Raw genomic sequence first — 22780 nt, 5'->3', positions numbered from 1 at the left:
AAAGCGGAATTCCGCGAATTAGCGGAAAAATCACATCCCTGTAACAAGACTGGCAAAACTCACAACACATTCTCTTTTAATTAAGCAAACAGCAGCTCACACTGACCTGCAATAAGAGAATTAAAGTGCAAGAAGCCTGAGGAAGTATAAAATAAATGCATTTGCACTGTAAACCTATTTTTTTTTTCTTATTTACTGTAATAATATCCAAATGTCCCAATATTTATGTGGTTGTAAACACACATCCGGAAGACTGGTATTACCTGGTAATCCTGCGAGCTTCCATGAAACTGGGCGAATCTCTCCTCCGTTTACGAATGGGCGAGTAACTACGAGAGCGACGGCGGGCCCGGCTGTCGGCGTCGCTGTCGCAGCGGTTGGGGCTGTCCCTCTCTCTGCACGAGAGATCCCGGTCAACGCCACAGGAGGTGACAAAAGGGTGAATGATGAGAGAGAGAGGGGGTGGGGGGTTGTGCGCTCACCTGGAGGCGTTCTGTCTGTTGTGAGGGGACTTGACCTTGCTGAGGCCTCGGTCCCGGTGGGCGCACGAGGAGCGTTCGCTGCTCCAGGAGCTGCTGCGATGTCTCGGGTTCTGTTTGCCGCGCGACGCCTCTTTCTTTCTGCCGGATGTGTGAGAGTGGCGGCCCGGCGAGGCCGACGGGCTGCGGTTGTGTGCCTGACCTCGACCGGAGCGGTGGTGACGCTTGGAGGAATGGCTGCTTTTTGTCCTGAGGAAGGAAAGCAAAAACGATCACATATTATGTCGGTGCAGTGGAACCGCCATTAGATGGATCTAGTAAATCGTGTCCGGTACATTCAAAAGACCCCTTTGTACAATACCTTTTAAAGTCTGTTGGTCCCACTTTACAGTAGACTACAGCAAGCTACAAAGCGGGCCAATATAACGGCCATGTTGGCAGGGTCGACTTTCCCATCAAAACAATGCAGACATGGCAGCCATGTAAGCAGGGGAGAGAGTACCTCCAAATGTATTGAATAGGGTGACCAGATTTTCAAAATTAAAAACCGGGACGCTACAATTTCACTAAAAATAAAATACACAATAAATTATCACCAGTATATATTATAACTAGGGGTGTCAAAATGAGTTTTGACATATTTTTTTAGATAATTTAGATACAGTGGTACCTCGGCTCACGAATGCTTCAGCTCACGAACTTTTCGCCTCACGAACATTAAATTCGCGAGCATTTTGTCTCGGCTGACGAACTAGTTTTCGGCGGACGAACCAAATCTCGCGACACGAGAAATCACGGGAAGCTGACGCACGCTCACGGCGTCCCAGTTCGTCGCCCCCTTTGTTTGAGTGCGGACGTGGTTTGTGTTCGGTAGACATTTTGGATCATTTTGGAGTACTTTTGGAGTGTACTTTTGCTACCATGGGACCGAAAAAGACCCCACAAAAGGCTAGTGTTAAGCCTAAGAAGACATTGAAGAAAATTACGGTCGAGCAGAAGAAGGAGATCATCGACAAACACGAACGAGGTGCGCGTTTGTGTGACTTAGCGTCCCAGTACCAGTACGCTAAGTCTACCAACAGGTGTCAATTAAGAGGTTTTTAGTCAGCAACAAGGATAAAGAGTCTCCTAAGAAGCAAAGAAGAGAAGCCACACCGGAGGACTCTCCTTCCAAACAGTAACTCCCTCCCTCCCTCCCTCCCTCCTCCTCCCACTCCATTCCATCAAGCCTTCAACTACTGTACCATCACAAAGGCAAGTTGCAAGTTTTGCAAATAAAAACACTTTATTATACAGTACAGTGTATTTCTTTAATTACAATGCAATAACACATTTATTATACATAAAATAAGGTATATTTTGTGTAGTTTTAAGGCTTTTTTAGTAGAAAATTGTGTTTTATGGGGACCTGGGAACGGATTATTCTCATTTCAATGGTTTCCTATGGGAAATACTTGTTTGGAAGATGAACTTTTCAGCTCACATACTCTCTGTGGGAACCAATTAAGTTCGTGAGCCAAGGTACCACTGTAGTTCCTTTAACGCCACTTATTTCTTTTCACGCGCGATTAATGACCGTCCCTTACTTGGAAAGCCTGTATCGGGGGATTTCCAGTCGCAACGCAACAGACAAGTCCACGTCAAAAATTTGCAGTAATAAATATAATAATAATAATGCATATATTTGTGGAGACTTGGGTGAAATATTTTACAATTTTAAAAAAGGTGCAGAATTTCCCAAGTTACTTCATTTTAAAGATTAGAGCTGTAGCTGGGTTTTTACTTTAAAATGCTAGCTAGCTAGCTAACTCCCTAGATCGCTCCCATGGTGCTCGTTTGCTAGCTAGTGTTATACATTATTAACATTTTTAATACTTGATTTCATATATTAACCATTGTTATACATTATTAACATTTTAATTCTTTATATTAACCATGTTGAAATGTTTTATAGATGTGAAGTAGGTAAAGTAGTTTTGAACTCAGTATAATTTGACCTTAAGCTGGGACACATTGTTTGGTCTAGAAGTTCCTTCTCTGTGCGAAAACACATTTCTGTGCGTGAGAGAGCGCACACTTATATAACTATGTTACATTAGGTGCTGTTGAGTTCAACTTGTTTGTGAGATTTTGTTATGGGAGAAAGTACTGAGAAGTGCCTTGAAAGTATATTTTGACTAGAGACGAATACAGCTGTATGCTGTGTGCTGAGAATTCTGTTTTTCAACCTGTATTTTTCCATTATATAACACATTTACTTATTCATGAGGGGCGTAGTTGGAGACACTGTTCTTGCAATTTGATTGTAATAAAGTGTGGGCTCTTCGAGAGAGGAGTGGCATTATTGATCTGAAACAGTTTTGAGTTTGATTCAATGATGTAACGGAGATCTCCGGAATAAATCATCCTGCGCAGGAACTCTGTTCATTTCTTATCTCACAATTTGATTTATTGGACACGCAAAAGTATGGATTTTTAATATACCTTCTTCACTAGCTAGCTAGCTAGCTAGCTAGCGTCATGGGCTAAAGCCAAACTGTGGCAGGGTTTTTACATTTTTGGACATGGATTTGCCACCTCTGGCATAGAGAAACAAAAATCCTGAATAATCAACACGTGTCCATTATAGACTACATATAAATGTTCATCATTTCAAAATTAATGACATTGAAGATGACAACGTTGAGGTGGCAGCCTGTTAAAAGAGCTCTGCTAATCATTCACTTTTTTGTATTTTTTTTTTTGATGTAATGCGACATACATGTCCAGATATCAGAATGATATGATAATGATATGATTTTTGATCTCGTGTTTAACTTGCCTTTCACCCTAAACCAAACCAAGCAGCATACAAAACGGATGGGTGGGCTCCAACGGGATATTACAAACTTTCTTCTTACTTTCTCTGATGGCGGCTGCTCCTGCCTCTGTGAGTGTGGTTGTGGTGTGAATGCGCCGAGTCGCGACTGTGAGCAGGAGAGTGGCAGCTCTTATTCCGTCCTCGCTGGTTCGCTCTCCTGCCTGACGTGTTCACGCTGTCCGCGCTTCCGGCTTCACTTGTCGCGCACATCTGTACCGCTTGGCTCCTGCTGGGGGCGCTGTGGTGCTTCTGATCTTTCAGCAAGGTGGCCTGGATGCTTGCAGAGCCCGATATCCGCAGCTTCTGTCAAAAAAAAATGATGACCAACAAGGACACACACAAAAAAAGAGAGAGGAAAAAAGGACAAGGGAGCATTAGAATGGTTTCACTTTTTTATTGTGAGTGCTACGGTGTACCTAAAGAAGGTAACATCAGAAAGAAAAAGAGCTAAGTTTTCTCCATATGGCTTATAGATAGATAGTCCTCTATGGTGCAGCGCATGCAATACTTGGCATGCAAAACCATAATGAGTTGAAGAAATCATAACCGCAAAAACAAACAAAACAAAACTAGGAGAAAGAAGAGAGGGAAAGATACCAAAAAAAAAAAGTGAACCAAATAATAGAGCAGAGGCAGAAAGTAAAGAGCTACAGATAGTGTAGAGAGAAAAAAAAAAAGAGAGGACTTCTTTATATTTTAAAGTCATGATGTCAAAGAAATGAAAGTTAACAGAAAGAGAAGACAACTGGACGGAACATCACAGAAATGGAGGGAACAAAATAAAGATCACAATTATTCAATCAGTCGAATCAGAAACAAAAATCGTCTGCTACTCAATTTTCTCTTTCTGGATTTTTTTTCCCCCTGAAGACAAGTGCTGACATGTGAACAGCGACCCATTTTCTTTGTTTTTTTAAAAAAAAAAAAATTGTGTTATTCTTGTTTAACTCCCTTCTGGTTAGCATCCACTTACCAATAAAGTGGTATTCCCTCCTTTAGTAGGTAAGGTATGAAGAAAAGGGAAAAGTGGGGCAACATAAGTGCATCATTAGATTCACAAAATGCAAGAGAAAAAGACACAAAACCCTTCCCTGTCAGTGACTCATGAGACAGTGCATGGAAATCAATGGAAAAAGAAGTCAAAGCAAAGAGGAAAACCATGGCGGCAACATGGAGTTTTTCCTCAGCACCAGCCGCCTCCAGGAAACGCCAGCTTTTACCGTTTTCCTTCCAGAGTAGTTCCCTCATTCGCTCGGATGCGACTTTTGGGATAATGGCCGCTTATTTGAAGTGTCAAAGTTTGTTTTGAAGCGTCTCCAGAGAGCTTCTGTGACAGTAAGATCTGACTGAAATAGCTTAATAACCTATGTTTTGTCAGTATAAATACGATTTAACATCATTTTTGATATCCACTGTGTCTGAATGAATTAAGCAGCCAAATCCACCCGTTTTTAGCCATCACAGTGGGCGGCCATTTTGCCTTGTACAGCCACTGAAAAGGGCATAACAATTGCTCACGGCTCACCTGTTTTCTTAGTTTGGTCATGTGACGCTGTGATTGGTTCTTACCTGAGCAACTGTGATGTCATTTTCAGTTGACAGCCACTGGCAAAAATGGCCGCCCCCCCCCCTGAGATGGATCAAAATGGGTGGATTTGGCTGCTTAATTCATATTCCACAAACACAATATTAATCAGGAGTGCCGTGTTGAGACTAGTGGGGTCGCACAGAACATATTCTTTTTTCACTTGACTTTCCCTTTAAAGGCCAGAGATAAATGTCAAGACCAAAGCCAACAATCAAATGATTATCAACTTGATATGCACTGACTGGACACTTAATTAGGTACACCTGCACTTGTGAGATCCAACACAGGAGCGCTATAAAACATACCGGTCACTTTCAAATGATGCAAAATGTCAAGTCAAATAATTTCATATATATATATAAAAATAAAATAAAATAAACGTAAATGTCACAATTTCATAGTAGCACCATCTGATGGATGTGTTGGGTTATTGGCTCATTTTGGTCTAAAACAAAACTGAGCACGGTGGAACCTCGATTTTATAGATGTGGAACCAACAAACTCTGGATTTAATTATCAGAAAGTCGTGTCCAGCCCCCGAAAAATGCCCCTTTGTACAGTAGCTGTCCAAGTCTGTTAGTTCCAGAATGGACCACCAGGCCAGGAGATGGCGCTGTGGCACAATCAACAGACAGAGACGCTCCTGGCGGCCATGTTGGCAGTGGTGAAGTTTCCATCAACATCATAGACATTAGCTTAGCACCGACATAGGCACGCAGTTCAAAAGGAGCGTGTCGTATCTACCTATTCAACTTGCTATTTGGTACATTATACACATGTTTTTTTGTTTTTGTTTTAGTCAAGACCTTCTCGATGGAATGTAATTCTACTCAATTTGGAGGAAAAAAAACATGCTAACAACGCGGCTTGGTGGAGCCAGCTGAACACCATTATCCCCGTCCCCAAGCGCCACCGATGTAAGTTTGGATCAAACTTTAAACCGTTCAAATGATTTCAAGCTTCTTTTTGTAACAATTTCATATTATTCGTAAATAATGTCATATTTTTAGTTTTGAGTATATTTAGGTACTCATTCACTGCCATTGACGACTATAGATGTCAAAAATTCACTTGAACTATTTCTATTAGTTTCACCTTTTTTCCACTTTTGTTAACAAGAGTATGAAAACCTAGAAAAAAATGTATTGTACATTTAGAACAGATATAACATTTTTGATTAACTAGTGAAGTAATGTGATTAATTACAATTAAAAAATTGTAATCGCCTGATGCCCTTAATTAAAAAAAAAAGGAAAATATAAAAAAATTGGGGGTGTTAGATGATGAAATTAGTTAACTCACGAATAATCACAAATTTTATATCTGTTTTAAATGTACAATAACCTTTTTTTCTAGGTTTTCATACTCTTGTTAACAAAAGTGGAAAAAATGTGAAACTAATAGAAATAGTTGAAATGAATTTTTGACGTCTATAGCCGTCAATGGCAGTGCATGAGTTAACGGGCAATGGGCTCGAATGGACCAACCCTACCTCCAGTTAGTCCATTAAATTGAGGTTTCACTGTAGTGCAAAAGCTAAAGTACCACAAACAGAAAAGACTCAGGTGGTTATTGTCTGACTGTGTTTGACAAAAAATAATTAGTGGTTCTGTTTGAAAAAGAGCTCTTGTAAAATGTAATTAGTTTTCAGTTTTTTTGCTGTGCTGATGCACCACCCGCCACAAAGTTGAATGGAAATTGCTAGCGTAGTAATACAGTGATAGCTTGATTACACTAAGGACATTTTTGGGAGTTATGAGCCGTCTCTTGATTGTTGTTGTTTTTGCTTTGACAATCAAAAAAGGCAATCAAAGGCAATCAAAACAAACCCTACCATTTGGAGGATATAATAAAGCGCAGTTATGATTGTCACTTTCACTCCCTCTCTTACAACACGAACCAAAAGTGATCATTATTGTGTCGGTAAAGGCCTTTTTTTATTTAAATGTTTTAAGTACAGCCCTTGTATTGGATCTCATCAAATTGTGCAAGGAAAGATGACGATAATAGGACTGCTAAGTGTAGCTGCCTAACAACCTGAGATGCTACAAATGTGATCCTTCCGTTAAATAGACCTTCTGTCCTCCAGACAGAAGGCAGCAAATTAATACACTGTCATAAGAAAATGCACGCCCAATGGTGTGAAATCACAAGATGTACTATCAACCTATAAACAAGAAATGCATTTTACTCAAACTCGGTGAAAAAAAAACAACAACAAAAACTACGGTAATGCTTGACCGGAAAATCGGGCTCCAGAACAACTTTGAAAAAAAAAAGGAAGAGCTCTTAGCACGCAACAAAATCTTCAAGCGTGAAATCATAACCGATGAAGTAAACTTTGTAAACAACAGAGAGAAAGAGAGAAAGAGAGAAACATTGACGTCACTCAGGCTCGGGTGCTTGTCACATTCTCATCTGCATAAAGATCACGTGCGTAGGCAAAGCGTTACCTACCTTCCGTTTCAATCAGTGACACGTATGCAATAGCAACAAAACAAGGAAACAAAGAAAAAAAGATAGGAGAAGGGAATGTTCTCCGCAGCGATATGGGAAAAAAGACAATGACCTCTTTTAGTATCAAAGCTTCTTTTTTTTTCCGTCCATGAGAAATAAACAAACTAAAAAAAAAAGAAGAAAGAAAATCAAAACAAAATTAACTCATTCACTGCCATTGACGGCTATAGACGTCAAAAATTCATTTGAACTATTTCTATTTAGTTTCACATTTTTTCACACTTTTGTTAACAAGAGTATAAAAACCTATATTGTTTTAATTGTACATTTAGAACAGATATAACTTTTATGATTAATCGTGAGTTAACTATTAAGGTCATGCGATTAATCACAATAAAAATGTTTAATCATCTGGGATTTTTAATAATCCCTTTTTTTTTATTATTATTAGGGGCATCCGGCGATTATTTTTTAAATTGTAATTAATCACATGACTTCACGAGTTAACTCATGATTAATCACAATTTTTATATCTGTTCTAAATGTACAATAATTTTTTTAAAGGTTTTCATACTCTTGTAAACAAAAGTGGAAAAAATGTGAAACTAATAGAAATAGTTCAAATGAATTTTTGACGTCTATAGCCGTCAATGGCAGTGAATGAGTTAAGAGGAAAAAAATCCAGATGGAAAATTAGGATGATGCTAGAAACTACATGATTTGCTTTGTCTTTTTCGCTTGTACAAATACAGCCATGTTTGTATCCAAACAGGGAGGGGGGGGGGGGGGGTGGATAAAGATAAGTGGATATACAGTAGTTTATTATCATATTAGTGGAGAGAACGGAGGTAAGATAAGGTAAGGTAAGGTGTGCATGCAGAGCTGGCAGATGTGAAAGATATGTGGGAAGGGGGGCGGGGGGGATGTGACAACAACAAGAGTCAGCTGTGAGTCACATGACACAGATGAGGAGGTCGGACAGGAGGGAGGAAAAGTGTCACTGCTAATATGAGCTAGCGAGAGTTGATACATTTGAAAGGGACCCCAGTCATATTCTGGCCTGGGCCTTCTTTACATTCACTAGATCTTCCACTAACATTACTAATACAACTACGACTACTACCGCCACCAATGCTATTTACTACAGATTTGATGTCAGCTCCTGTTTTTGGTCATGTGTTGTTTATTTCTGAACACTGAAACAGTAAAAGGTACAATAAAGCTGTGTTCGGAATCACTCCCTATTTACTACTTCCCTATATCAGGGATGTGATTTGACCAAAGTGAAATTATCTGAAAATTTAGCCGGGGGTCTGGGGGCCGCTGGCACCCAGCTAGGTCCAAAAACATTGGACTGCCTTTGCTTTTAAAAACTATCACTGAGAATATCATCATATCTAACTAATGTGATTACTAAGTTAACACATAAATAATGTTGAAGAGTTCAAATTTCATGAACAAATAATTGTATCATGACCAAATGAAAAGTAACTCATATTAGAGCATACCACAAATGTCTTTGTTATAGCAGAAGATGTTATCTGTCGGAGTCATGTGCATACACAATGAACTACTAATAATAAAAATAAAAATAAAAAAATCGGATTTTTTTTTTGGGGGGGGGGGGGGAGATAAAAAAAGCGGAATTCCGCGAATTAGCGGAAAAATCACATCCCTGCTATATTGTCAGGTTGCCATTTTGCGTATGTTCGAATATGTAGAGATAGATAGCGATACTCATTATCGGTGAAAGAGGGAAAAAATATTGCTGTCCAAAAATATGAATATACTCTTAACTTGAAATGTCTTAAAGGGACAGTGTGTAATCTTTAGCACACAATTATAAACAAAAAAAATATGTTCTACCACATCAATGTACATTTTTAAAAATGTAATCATAGGTCTATTCATTTGCTAATTATATTACATGGCTGGAGCCTCACCTTACAAGAGGTTATTTTCGCCGCCATCTTCCTGCTACGGATGCCCAAAGGACTACTTTGCGAACGTATGTTTACTGAACAAATTTTTCAGATATGCAAATGAGTGTGAATGATTCTGAACACAGCCTAACAGTGAGCCTATGCTTTAAAACTCTTACATAATGTGCCCCCCACCCCACTCAATTTTATTTGTATTTTTTTGAATGGCTTGGGTCCCTTTAAAATACAAAAGCCAGTGTTAACAAAAGTGTGTATTGTCCCCACATCATCAGTGGGGTCCGCCGGGTTCTCGAGTTCACAAGACCACCCCCAGTTGGACACTGTCTCACTCTCATCCTGGATGCTTTCCCTGTGGTGTGCTAATTTTTTTTTATCAGAAACAATTATTATTCATAAGTGAAGCTAAGGTTTGAAATGACAAAAAAAACTAGTCGTCAAACAGGGGTGTGTAGACTTTTTATATATTTATTATTTATTTATTTATATATTTTTTGTTGGCCAGTGTCCTGTCATGACACTATTGCTACATTTTCTGGATATTTATGTGTGTTTATACTTTTTATACAGTACTGATTATGTCTGACGAACACACCCTGCTGCAGGAAATATTGTGTCACCTCAATTAATTCATTTGATTAATTTCACCATCTCTGATTAAGCGCATCCCCCATTGGGAAGCATCCACGTATGTCCTGAGTTGAGACAGACCCAAACATAAGTCAAAGGCACAACAAAAAAAAAAAAAAAAAATACAAAATGGAAACGCTATAAAAAAAAACAAAAAACAGAACATTTGCAAAACCACACAGCTGCAGTAATCAAAATCAAAGTTCATTTCATCCAGGAATGCTCACACAAAACATCCTTCATTGTTGGTAAGATGCTTGAAATATTCAAAGACACTCAAACTATGTGCCTTCACTACATTTCAAAAGTTTAGCACCTAAACAAAGCTTATTTGTCATTCTCCGCCCGTAAGATGGAGACAATAGTCAGACACAGAGAAGATACTGCCACCTAGAGGCAACATGCACACTGACATAGAAAGGAGCCCGATCAATGAACTCCCGTTGCAGTGCCCCCTGGAGGAGAGGAGGATCTATGACTGAGCACAGCTTTTGTTTTTGACAGAAAGACAACTGGATTGACAAGAAGAAACGATTCCACATACCCAGTTAACCTACTTGGTCCAGCTCCAAAGCATTTGAGTGCTTTTTATATAAACGAGAGAAACATGGGGGGGGGGGGGGTATTGTTAAATACCATTTGGATTGATTAAGGGGGTAAGAAAAGAAAGAAGAATGAATGGCAGAAGCAGACAGAGATCAGATGAGGTCTCGCAAGACACATGCAAGAATACAAAACAGGAGGCGGCAGCGTGTTTGGAAAGACTTTAGGAGACGATTTGTTTTTGTCCAGGTTGCACCTTTGAATTTTTTTTTTTTTTAAACTAACATACAAATAAGGCACAATCTACTAATTGCCATGTATGAGATTTTGTGTGAAATGTAATAAAATGACATTTGGATCAGGCTCTACATTGTATATTATGATAATTATTTGCATTTGGGAACTGGCAGTGGTCCAAACGTAGTTTTCTAAACAGGAATAATAGCAGTTGATGCACTCTGGGTCATTCGCCGCACGACGTCAAAATATCATGTGCCTGATTGGTCGCTCTTATTTTCAGTTTTGCTTTGAACTTGAAAAGTTCTGCAACCTCTTTTTGTGTTTGTCAAATCTTTAGCCAAGCATTTGCGCTAGTCGAACCCGACTTTTTTCCTCTCCCCTTTACTCTACTCGTACGCTTCAGTGAGCGACCACTTGAAAGGAGCCGCATGTCTTTTTGCTCATTATTCTGCCGTCGTAGCGTTCCTAGATGAAGTATGCTAATTCTGTACTCAGAAGATCTCGCATACGCACGAAAGAACCTTGCGTCTGTTGTCGCGCGCAAAACGAGAACAATGAACAAGATGGCGGAGGAGTCAAAAGAAAGCCAGATACAAGGCAGCAGGTCTTCCACACATCACGTAAAAAAAGGACAATCATAAAAGCATGTGTCCCGTCACCTATGAATTACTGATGACAAAAAAAATCAAATAAAGTTTCACGTTAGAAAAGTGTGGGCAGGTTGGGGAGGGGCGAGGAGTAAGGGAGTAGAAGAGAGGAGATGACATACATCTTGCACCTTGTCACCCTCAGTGTGGTTGAGTCTGCCGGCTTTGTGGCAATTGTGAGCGCGCTGGGTGTGGTCGCCGTTGTGCCAAGCGGCGGGACTGTTGGGACCCGGGGACAGTGACGCGCCCGCTGCCTTCTTTCCGCCCTTCTTGTGCTTGGAGTTCAGTCTGGAAGAGCACAGACGCCAAATCGTGTGTTTTTTGGTATGAAACAAACTGCTTGTGTTGTTATAAAGATGGACTAACAGTATCAGCCCGATACTGATACCTGGTATCGGTGCACACCCGCCCCTGAATTAATCAAATTTAAAAAGGGACAAGCGTGTATTATTTAGTGCCGTCTAGTACGTTGATGTGCATATTATTGAAATGAACTCATTCACTGCCATTGACGGCTATAGACGTCAAAAAATTCATTTCAACTATTTCTATTAATTTCAATTTTTTTTCCCACTTTTGTTAACAAGAGTATGAAAACCTAGATTTTTTAAAATTGTACATTTAGAACAGATATCAAATTTGTGATTAATCGTGAGTTAACTATTGAAGTCATGCGATTAATTACAATTTAAAAAATTAATCGTCTGACGCCCCTAATTTTTAATACTTTTTAGTTTTAAATTAGGGACATCGGGCGATTAAATTTTTTAATTGTAATTAATCACATGACTTCATCTGTTCTAAATGTACAATACATTTTTTCTAGGTTTTCATACTCTTGTTGACAAATGTGGGAAAAAAATGTAAAACTATTAGAAATAGTTCAAATTAATTTTTGACGTCTATAGCTGTCATTGGCAGTGAATGAGTTAATAGTGTTTTTTTTTTAATGAATGAATAATTAATTAGTTCACCACCAGATGGCGCTAAAAAAATTTTTTAGATTACACAATGATTTGATTGACAATGATTTTTGCTTCAATCTATAGACGTGCAAGGAATCGTAATGATCTACTCCAGTCCGACTCGCTAATGCTAATTAGCGCGCTACTCGCGGCACTTTTATCACTCAAAAGAACGTCTCCACGCTGCAAAAAAAAAACAACTTTTATTGGAATAATTTGATCGTGACTCTCTAATGTGGCTACAACTTAACAGTGTATTAGACCGCGTGAAACCACACTGCCCCCTAAGTGGCCAAATCGGGTACAACATGAACAGCGCTCCAAATAAAGGCACGCACAGACAAAGGCAAGACAGCATAAAATAATTTAAATAAAATGATTTTGGGACATTTAAAATCGATTCGGAATCGTACTAAATGAGAATCGATTTTTTTGGGGCACACTCGGATGATACCGCCGTGTGAGAGAATCACGCATATGCGTGTGATTTGCGGAATGTACCTGCTGGGAGATTTGGAGGTGCTCCCGGCGGATGACAGGGAAGCGCTGCGGCTGCTGCAGCAGCTGCCTTGGCGCTGTACGCTCCTTCTGGGGGTCTCGGCGGGGGACCTAAATGAACAGCCACAAACGGACAAACACGTGCACAAATAGGGAGGAATTTGTATGTATGAGTACGCCGCGGGGGACACACTTGCAGAATTCAAACTCGGTCATCCATCTGCTTGTATGTTTAAAGGGGTCAGGCGCAGCTGAACGCTTTTAGATTGAGCGCAAAGCTTGGGGGAGCAATTTGTGCTTTCGACTCTTAAAGCGTAAAGCTGCATCTGACATAAACGATTCAAAAATAGCAATATCAATGTATGACGGACCACCTGCTCACAACTCAGATGATTGTTTCACCGTTTCAGTCATGTATTGCTTTCGCTAATGGAATTCTGAAAATCTGTGAGATGCACAGTGTATGCGGTTGCATAGATAAAATCATGATCCTGTGTCTTACCTCTTTTTCTGTTTATTCTTGTCTTTGTGTTTATCCTTTGGACTGCCTGACCTGAAACAAAAAGTAAGAGATCCGGATCACTTCCTTTACGATACTATACACAATTTGATTCAAAACGAGAGCTGCACACGGGGCAAAGTATTAGAAGCATATTTCGAGAGATTACGGCATATAATGGCATTTTTGTTCCCGTGGCCGGTCGTTACTTGAGCCCTGAGCAACTGTGATGTTTTTTTCAGTCGACAGCAAGTGGCAAAATGTCCGCCCCCTGTGATGGATAAAAACGGAGGAATTTTGCTGCATAACTCATATTCCACAAATGTAATGTTGATGTTTGGACTAGTGGGGGTGCAGACAACATATTTGTGTAAAGATTTTTATTTTTTTTTAACTAGACTTCTCTAACACCACGTGTCTATTGTTGCATTTGTGTGTTGCATGTTTTTCATTGCGCAATATTTTTCTGCGAATGAGGTCATGGGAATTTCCTGAACTGTATTTCCTGCATCTAAATCTGAAGGTAAAAATTTTTTGGGCAAAATACAAGCGTTTCAAACAAAAGTGAGTTTTTATCCAGTTTGTATTTCTACACAATACATTGACCAATATGTGATCATACTGTATATAGAGTTTGCTTCTCCTTTGCCGAGCACACATACCTGTACCTCCTCTTTTTACTGGAGCCTGATGCTGACCTACAAGAGTAAACAAGGCTATTATTAGACAGCTTCTTAAACTGAATTATTCATGTGCGTACTAAAGCAAAGTAACCAGAAAATTAAAATATTTTGCATAATTCCATGTTGCGACGTGTGACGATGGCTGACCTTTAATGAGCAAAAAAAAAAAATGACGGTGGAATTTCAAATAATTGGCGGAAATATTTGGACTAAATTGGTGAGCAGTGATGGTTTTGCTAGTGAACTTCTTATCCATGTCTTTACATACAGGTCTGTGTATTAACTCATTCACTGCCATTGACGCCTAATTTTTAATCATCATTTGCTGTTGTTTTTAAATTTAGTGAAGTCACGTGATTAATTACAATTAATTGTAATCACCTAACGCCCCTAATTATTTATAATCTTTTCTTCTTCTTATTATTATTTTTTAATTAAAATTTGAAAAAAGATTATCAAAAATCAGGGGCGTCAGGCGATTAGAATTTGTAATCGTAAGTAATTGCATAATTTTAATCGTGAGTTAACGAGTGAAGTCACGTGATTAATTACAATTAATTGTAATCACCTGACGCCCCTAATTATTTATAATCTTTTCTTCTTCTTTGTTTTTTTTAAATAAAAATTTGAAAAAAGATTATTAAAAATCAGGGGCGTCAGCAGTATTAGAATTTGTAATCGTAATTAATCGCATAATTTTAATCGTGAGTTAACGAGTGAAGTCACGTGATTAATTACAATTAATTTTAATCCCCTAATCCCCTAATTATTTATAATATTTTCTTCTTCTTTGTTTTTGTCTTTTAAATAAAAATTTGAAAAAAGATTATCAAAAATCAGGGGCGTCAGGCAATTAGAATTTGTAATCGTAATTAATCAAATTATTTTAATTGTGAGTTAACGAGTGAAGTCACGTGATTAATTACAATTCATTTCAATCCCCTGACGCCCCTAATTATTTATAATCTTTTCTTCTTTGTTTTTTTTAAATAAAATTTTGAAAAAAGATTATTCAAAATTAGGCGTGTCAGGCGATTAGAATTTGTAATCGTAATTAATCACAAGTTAACGAGTGAAGTCACGTGATTAATTACAATTAATTGTAATCACCTGACGCCCCTAATTATTTATAATCTTTTCTTCTTTGTTTTTTTTAAATAAAAATTTGAAAAAAGATTATTAAAAATCAGGGGCGTCAGCAGGATTAGAATTTGTAATCGTAATTAATCGCATAATTTTAATCGTGAGTTAACGAGTGAAGTCACGTGATTAATTACAATTAATTCTAATCACCTGACGCCCCTAATTATTTATAATCTTTTCTTCTTCTTTGTTTTTGTTTTTTAAATAAAAATTTGAAAAAAGATTATTAAAAATCAGGGGCGTCAGCAGGATTAGAATTTGTAATCGTAATTAATCGCATAATTTTAATCGTGAGTTAACGAGTGAAGTCACGTGATTAATTACAATTAATTTTAATCACCTGACACCCCTAATTATTTATAATCTTTTCTTCTTTGTTTTTTTTTAAATAAAAATTTGAAAAAAGATTATTCAAAATTAAGCGCGTCAGGCGATTAGAATTTGCAATCGTAATTAATCGCATAATTTTAATCGTGAGTTAACGAGTGAAGTCACGTGATTAATTACAATTAATTTTAATCACCTGACGCCCCTAATTATTTATAATCTTTTCTTCTTCTTTGTTTTTGTTTTTTAAATAAAAATTTGAAAAAAGATTATTCAAAATTAGGCGCGTCAGGCGATTAGAATTTGTAATCGTAATTAATCGCATAATTTTAATCGTGAGTTAACGAGTGAAGTCACATGATTAATTACAATTAATTGTAATCACCTGACGCCCCTAATTATTTGTAATCTTTTCTTTTTCTTTGTTTTTGTTTTCTAAATAAAAATTTGAAAAAAGATTATTAAAAATCAGGGGCGTCAGCAGATTAGAATTTGTAATCGTAATTAATCGCATAATTTTAATCGTGAGTTAAGGAGTGAAGTCACGCTATTTTGCAGAGTCGACCCACATCTCCCCTGCTGATTCGCACACCTACAGTGAGTGGCAGCACTAGAAAGGTGAAGGAGGGGTAATAAAACTGTCACGGGCTGATCTATGAATTATTGCAGCAATGGAGGGAGCCACCTGGGAAGTAGCGGATATGAGCTGTTGTTCTGGAGAACTCATTGTTCTGTTATTGGAAAAAAAAAAAAACCTGCACAACTCACCTGCCACAACGTGCATGCCCCGTCCCATTACACAAATCTCAACTGTTTCGCAAAGCTGTTTATCACAAACAAGTAGCTGTATGAATTTTATGGCATAGGAAGAATCCAGTACTGTACTGGGACCCTTTATGCTTTTTCCTATGTGCCTCAGCCATACATTATTTAAGCACCGGCGACACGCGCAGCTGGGGTGTGACACTCGGGTGAAACAAGAGGGGGTCAAAGAGGACCCAGGCAGAAGCGGGATAGCTGAGAAGTGGGGAACAAGGGTGCAGGAGTGTTTAGATATTAACTCATTCATTCTGCCATTGACGCCTATCGACTTGAAAAAAATTCATTTGAACTATTTCTATTAGTATAAAATGTTTTCCACTTTTGTTAACAAAAGAATGAAAACCTAGAGTTTTTTTTATTGTTCATTTAGAACAGATAAAATTTGTGATTAATCATGAGTTAACTAGTGAAGTCATGCGATTAATTTCCATTAAAAATGTTAATCGCCTGACGTGATTTAAAAAAATAAGAAGAAAAGATTATTAAAAATTAAGGGCGTCAGTCGATTACATTTTTTCAATCGTAATTAATTGCATAATTTCACTAAAAATTTGAATCACCTAACACCCCTAATTTTTAATAATATTTTCTTTAATAAAAATAAAAATAATTGTAATTATTTTTTTTATTTTTTTTAATCATCATCTTTTTTTTTGTTTTTAAAGAAAAGATTATTAAAAATTAGGGGCATCAGGGGATTACCATTTTTAATCGTAATTAATTGCATGACTTCCGTAGTTAACTCACAATTAATCAAAAATTGTATACCTGTTCTAAATGTACAATAAAAAAATTCTAGGTTTTCATACTCTTGTTAACAAAAGTGGGGAAAAAAATGTTGAACTAATAGAAATAGTTCAAATGAATTTTTGACGTCTATAGCCGTCAATGGCAGTGAATGAGTTAAGAAGAGGGTAAATTGATATTTTAGTTTGCTCTATTTTCCTGGCCATTGAAAGTCTCGTCTAAATCTGCAGATCTAAACTGGCTTTCAGTCGTTTTCGTAGATGCACACAGCTCGGCATAGTTAAAAATGGGCATTTTGCTCCTCCTTATTTCTTGCAAAATTGTCGCACAGCAGACGCTACCTTGACATGGCAGAAGAAGAATTTGAGTTCATAATCTGTCTGCCTACGCCTCGATGAAATTCACCAATATTGTGTTACGCTACCTGCGCCAATACTTAGACGTGGTTCCAGCAGAGTGGTGGAGAGTGGACCGCCAAATTCCCAAACCGGCAAAATAAGGCTTGGACCAGCACCCAAAAATTTAAATGCATCAGGTTTTATGCTGTCACTTGGTAAACTAGAAACCTCACAATCTCTTTCTTGACATCCACAAGGCCTCCTTTCATCATTCAGTTCCCTGATTTCTTTCTTACCTTCTATCCTTAATTCCTCACCTCCTTTGCTTACTATTTTCCTGCACCTTCTTTCCTGTCTTGTCTCTCTTTCATCTTCCCTTTTTCTTCCTTTTCTTTCATTCCTTTCTTAGCAACTTTCTCTTCTCTTCAGCTTTCTCTTCTCTGCCAAAGCAAATGGAAGCAACATGTGGTAAATGAGTGAAAAGCCATCGTAGCAAACCAGAGGGGCAATCAATTGCTCTTCGATAGCAAGTGAGACGTCATTGTTGGACATTAAGAGCTAAAGTGATGACTGACCCGCACCTTATTCATTGCTTAGAAATACACGCACCTGTCACGCTTGTGTTTCTTGCTACTCTTTTTCTTCTTCTCTCTGCGATTGGGCGATGAGCTGCCAAACCTATCAGTGAAAAGAAGGCAAGAAATGTGACCAGACTGACAATGCTGTAAAACTCCAAATTTTTCTCAAACCAGTGTGCCAACGGGATATGTATTTAAAATGTATTGTTTAATTATTTAAAAGCTTTTTGTCTTTTTCTCACAATTAAAAACAAAAAAATTAAAGTTTTAGTTTTCATCCACGACAATTACAATATCTGACAATTAACTCGTTCACTGCCATTGACGGCTATAGGCGTCAAAAATTCATTTTAACATTAGTTTAACATTTTTTCCCACTTTTGTTAACTTCTTTTTTTTATTGTATTAGAACAGATGTAAAATTTGTGATGAATTGTGAGCTAACTAGTGAAGTCATTACGGTTAAAAATTGTTATTGCCTGATGCCCCTAATTTTTAATTATCTTTTCTTAAAAATAAAAAAAAGATGATAATATTTAAAAAAATAATAATAATTTTCTTCGAGAAAAGATTATTAAAAATTAGTTTTTTTTTTAATCGTAATTATTCGCATGACTTCACCAGTTAACTCACAATTAATCATAAATTTTATATCTGTTCAAAATGTACAAAAAAAATCTAGGTTTTCATACTCTTGTTAACAAAAGTGGGAAAAAATGTTAAACTAATGTTAAAATGAATTTTTGACGTCTATAGCCGTCAATGGCAGTGAACGAGTTAATTGTCAGATATCGTAATTGTCGTGGATGAAAAATAAAACTTTTAATTTTTTGGTTTTAATTGTGAGAAAAAGACAAAAATTGAAAAAAAAAAGTTAAACTAATAGAAATAGTTCAAATGAATTTTTGACATCTATTGCTGTCAATGGCAGTAAATGGGTTAATCATCAATATATTCTGTACTCACCGACTTCTTCGGCGCCCAGATTTCTTCTTCTTTCTTTTCTTCGGACGGGGGGACGGAGAGCTGCTTGATTTCCTTTTTACTCTGAAACAACCACAAAAAGACAGAAATGGGCGCGCGAGACTTTTACATAAAGGGTCGCATTCAGAATACCTCCATTTTCAAATTCATTCGAAGTCTTTAAAATTTGGAATTGTAATCAACATTTTCAGGAAAAAATGCTGACATTGCATACATTTCCACAGCCAATTGTAAACATTGAATGAATCTCTTCCTTTTGAGGAAACAATCAAATGAATCTGATTGTCTCGCGGTTTTATTGATCACTAGATTAGCAATGATGGAGAATGATGTTAGCTCAATGCTAAAAAATGAAAAAGTTTTGAGGTTATTTAGCTAGTTTTGTTTAGTTAGTTGTAGATCTTGCTACCTTTTTTTCTGATGAGTTGCTTAACTTAAATGAATGTAGCAATAAGTCGCTTAGCTCATTACATCTTTTAAGTTGCATCGTCTTCCCTTTTTAACGTTTCCTCAACAAAATTAGACCTCAAAATAATTACTTTTAACACTAGAAAGCATATTTTTACTGCCATGGATTCTATGGAAAAGTTGCAACTTTAAGATAAGAATGAATTAAGACATAATAAATTAGAAAAAAATGACTGCAATGTAAATAAACCATTATACTGAAACTCTCTTACGGGGAATTAATTATATGTTTCAATAGATATTTATCTTTGCTGCTACTGGAAGCAGGCGATTGCTGAGGATCTTTTAAGTGCAGTTTTTATCTCAACGCTCGCGTTTCATCTGCCGACATTATCGAATCAAACACTTGTGGAGTCTGCGTGAATATAATACATACGTACGGCGCGTGATTTAATGAATCGCTTGAGAATTAGCAACGGGTCAACATTATACACAGTGTGTATTGAGCGTGTGATTGACCTGTTGTCGCTTTGATAATCATCAGCGTAGTCTCCTTCTTCATCAGCGGGCAATTCGTTATCATCCTCGGGGTAGTAGTGCATGTGGTTGACCCTAAAACATGGCAGCGTGCGGTTGAACATGGTGGGGGGGGGAAAAGGGAAATCTGTTGTTGAACTTGAGGAGGCGTTTTTATCAGGGATGTGATTTGACCAAAGTGAAATTATCTGAAAATTTAGCCGGGGGTCTGGGGGCCGCTGGCACCCAGCTAGGTCCAGGGCAGTGCCCTGGTGGGGGGACAAGGGGGGCAGAGCCCCCCGGAGCTCATGGGTTTTCCGTGTTTTTAAGTACTTTCAATGCACTCACATGACAAAGAAATAGACAAAACAACAGCATAAATTTTCAATGTATATTGAACTATCCCATATAAAATGGCAGTTTTAGTCAACTCAAAATCAGTCACATTCAAAAACATTGGACTGCCTTTGCTTTTAAAAACTATCACTGAGAATATCATCATATCTAACTAATGTGATTACTAAGTTAACACATAAATAATGTTGAAGAGTTCAAATTTCATGAACAAATAATTGTATCATGACCAAATGAAAAGTAACTCATATTAGAGCATACCACAAATGTCTTTGTTATAGCAGAAGATGTTATCTGTCGGAGTCATGTGCATACACAATGAACTACTACTACTACTACTACTAAAAAATAAATAAATAAATAAATAATCGAAATTTTTTCTTTTTGGGGGGAGATAAAAAAAAGCGGAATTCCGCGAATTAGCGGAAAAATCACATCCCTGTTTTATTTATTGTGGAATTTTTGCCAACAATTCAAAATAATATAAATACTTGAAACAAAATGTGTCTGTGGGGGATTAAACGAAAAAATGACTGCATTCAATGTGGACGATAAATAAATGCCGCTGCTTGAGCAGTATTTCATTCATTTGGATTTTTGTATGCCGCCTCTCCCTCAAAGTCAACTGAAAGCCGTATTCAAAACAAATACGATGAATAGATCGTTTTGAGTGCAATAGTAAACAGCGGCAGTCTCGCCCAGAATTCCTCACACCCCCCTTGTTGCGTCCTCTGAGCCGACGCATGTGACCTTGCAGGCGCTAAAGAAAAAGTAGGGGGGGGGATTGCACTCATTGGTTTGCTTCATGCAATTGGATTTTGTTGACCTAACCTCCTCACTGTGACAAAAAAAACAGGCCTGAGCATATACAATATACAGTATAGAGGCAGGCAAGAATCCTCCTTTGATGGGGGCGCAGTAAAGAAAGGAAGATGGCTAACAGTATTTTGTGCCATTTTCCCCAATACACCGCAGAAATGAGAAAAGCAACAGCTGCCAGAAAAGAGCAATCTGAATCTATCATGCCAGACATTTATTGAAATATCAAATCAAGCAAATTCGCCAGATTGTCTTCCAAAATATGTCAAAACAACTGTCATGCGGTGCAATTGGACAGCGGTGGTTCTTAATTGGGCTCTATATGCTAAGTATGCTAAGTATGCTAAGTAAGAGAGGCATTAGCACGCAGCTAGCTACACCTACGACGCCTCAAAACGGTGGCAAGTACATTCAACTGACACTTCATTAGTTACACCTGCACAATATTTTTTTCATTTGCGACTGTATAAGGTGGCAAATTTGTGAGTTTGTTTTTTCTTTCTCAGAATATTGACCCCCGCCCTCTAAAGAAATATTTTAACTCATTCACTGCCATTGAACGGCTATAAACGTCAAAAATTCATTTGAACTATTTCTATTCGTTTTTGTTAACAAGAGTATGAAAACCTAGATTTTTTTATTGTACATTTAGAACAGATATAAAATTTGTGATTAATCATTAGTTAACTAGTTAAGTCATGTGATTAATTACAATTAAAAAAAAATCTAATTGCTTGTCGCCCCCTAATTTGAATTTTTTATATATATATTTTTTTAAATGAATTTATGTTTTTTCTTTCTCAGAATATTGCCCCCGCCCTCTAAAGAAATATTTTAACTCATTCACTGCCATTGACGGCTATAAACGTCAAAAATTCATTTGAACTATTTCTATTAGTTTTTGTTAACAAGAGTATGAAAACCTAGATTTTTTTATTGTACATTTAGAACAGATGTAAAATTTGTGATTAATCATTAGTTAACTAGTCAAGTCATGTGATTAATTACAATTAAAAAAAAATCGAATTGCTTGTCGCCCCCTAATTTGAAATTGTTATATATATATTTTTAAATGAATTTATGGCAGTGAATGAGTTAATACGTGGCCCTAATACGCCAACGTACACCTGACAGATTTTTTGCTCGCTATTTTGACAATGCAATGTTAATAGCTCAACAATGCTGTTATTTTAGTTTCCTTAAAGGGGTTAGTTTGAAGGTGCAAGGATTCAGACCGACACCAGCGATATGTCATCTGCTATGTCAAGTGAATTAATTTTGAGTGAGATTTGACATAATTGTATTCGTCTATACAGTTTTGATATATAGCATCCATTGTTTTTATTTTTTTTTACACATTAAGTTCCATCTGTGTCTGCATTCCAATCTCTCCAGACAGAAATCCATAGCAGATATCGGCAAACAGAGTGACGTACAAGCACCTCCTGTTTGCTGTGGGCTGTTTTCTTGCTAGTGTATACATGTACTAAGCTGCCACTGAGGGCTTTGACTGTCAATAGTTCCTGTGTAAAATGTGGGAGTTAAAAAAATAAAAAACTCTTAAGAGACTCAAATAAACTCACTTAGGACAGTCAACAAATCTTCTGCATGGAAAAAAACATCTATGCCCAAAATATGAAGAACAACAAAAAAAACGTACAGAAAAAAATTGGAAATTAGTTTTACGATGTTTTCCCAGAAAACCGAGGATTCAA

The 22780-nt window shown here is 37.3% G+C and overlaps 1 protein-coding gene across 5 annotated transcripts in view; it reads right to left on the bottom strand.

Moving 5' to 3' along the window:
- The window catches only part of srrm3 (serine/arginine repetitive matrix 3), a 66780-nt gene that overhangs the window by 4612 nt on the left and 39388 nt on the right, over positions 1–22780 (bottom strand). For 2 of the 5 annotated variants that reach the window (XR_013288590.1, XM_077546467.1), the window contains exons 4-13: positions 19896–19988; positions 18951–19031; positions 18016–18084; positions 14009–14044; positions 13350–13400; positions 12851–12958; positions 11507–11672; positions 3380–3642; positions 483–728; positions 264–395 (exon numbers count right to left, since the gene is read on the bottom strand). Coding sequence is in view for 4 of the 5 variants with exons in the window: in XM_077546467.1 (XP_077402593.1) it covers positions 264–395; positions 483–728; positions 3380–3642; positions 11507–11672; positions 12851–12958; positions 13350–13400; positions 14009–14044; positions 18016–18084; positions 18951–19031; positions 19896–19988 (1245 nt within the window). In the remaining variant the exon portion in view is untranslated. The remainder of the gene's footprint in view (positions 1–263; positions 396–482; positions 729–3379; positions 3643–11506; positions 11673–12850; positions 12959–13349; positions 13401–14008; positions 14045–18015; positions 18085–18950; positions 19032–19895; positions 19989–22780) is intronic. The other 3 variants (XM_077546468.1, XM_077546469.1, XM_077546470.1) reach the window with 3 other exon arrangements.

This window comes from Vanacampus margaritifer, chromosome 16 (genome assembly GCF_051991255.1).
Source record: "Vanacampus margaritifer isolate UIUO_Vmar chromosome 16, RoL_Vmar_1.0, whole genome shotgun sequence".
In the NCBI taxonomy this organism is placed as follows: domain Eukaryota; kingdom Metazoa; phylum Chordata; class Actinopteri; order Syngnathiformes; family Syngnathidae; genus Vanacampus; species Vanacampus margaritifer.
Note: the sequence above shows the minus strand (reverse complement) of the source record. Positions and strands in the feature narration are given on the sequence as shown.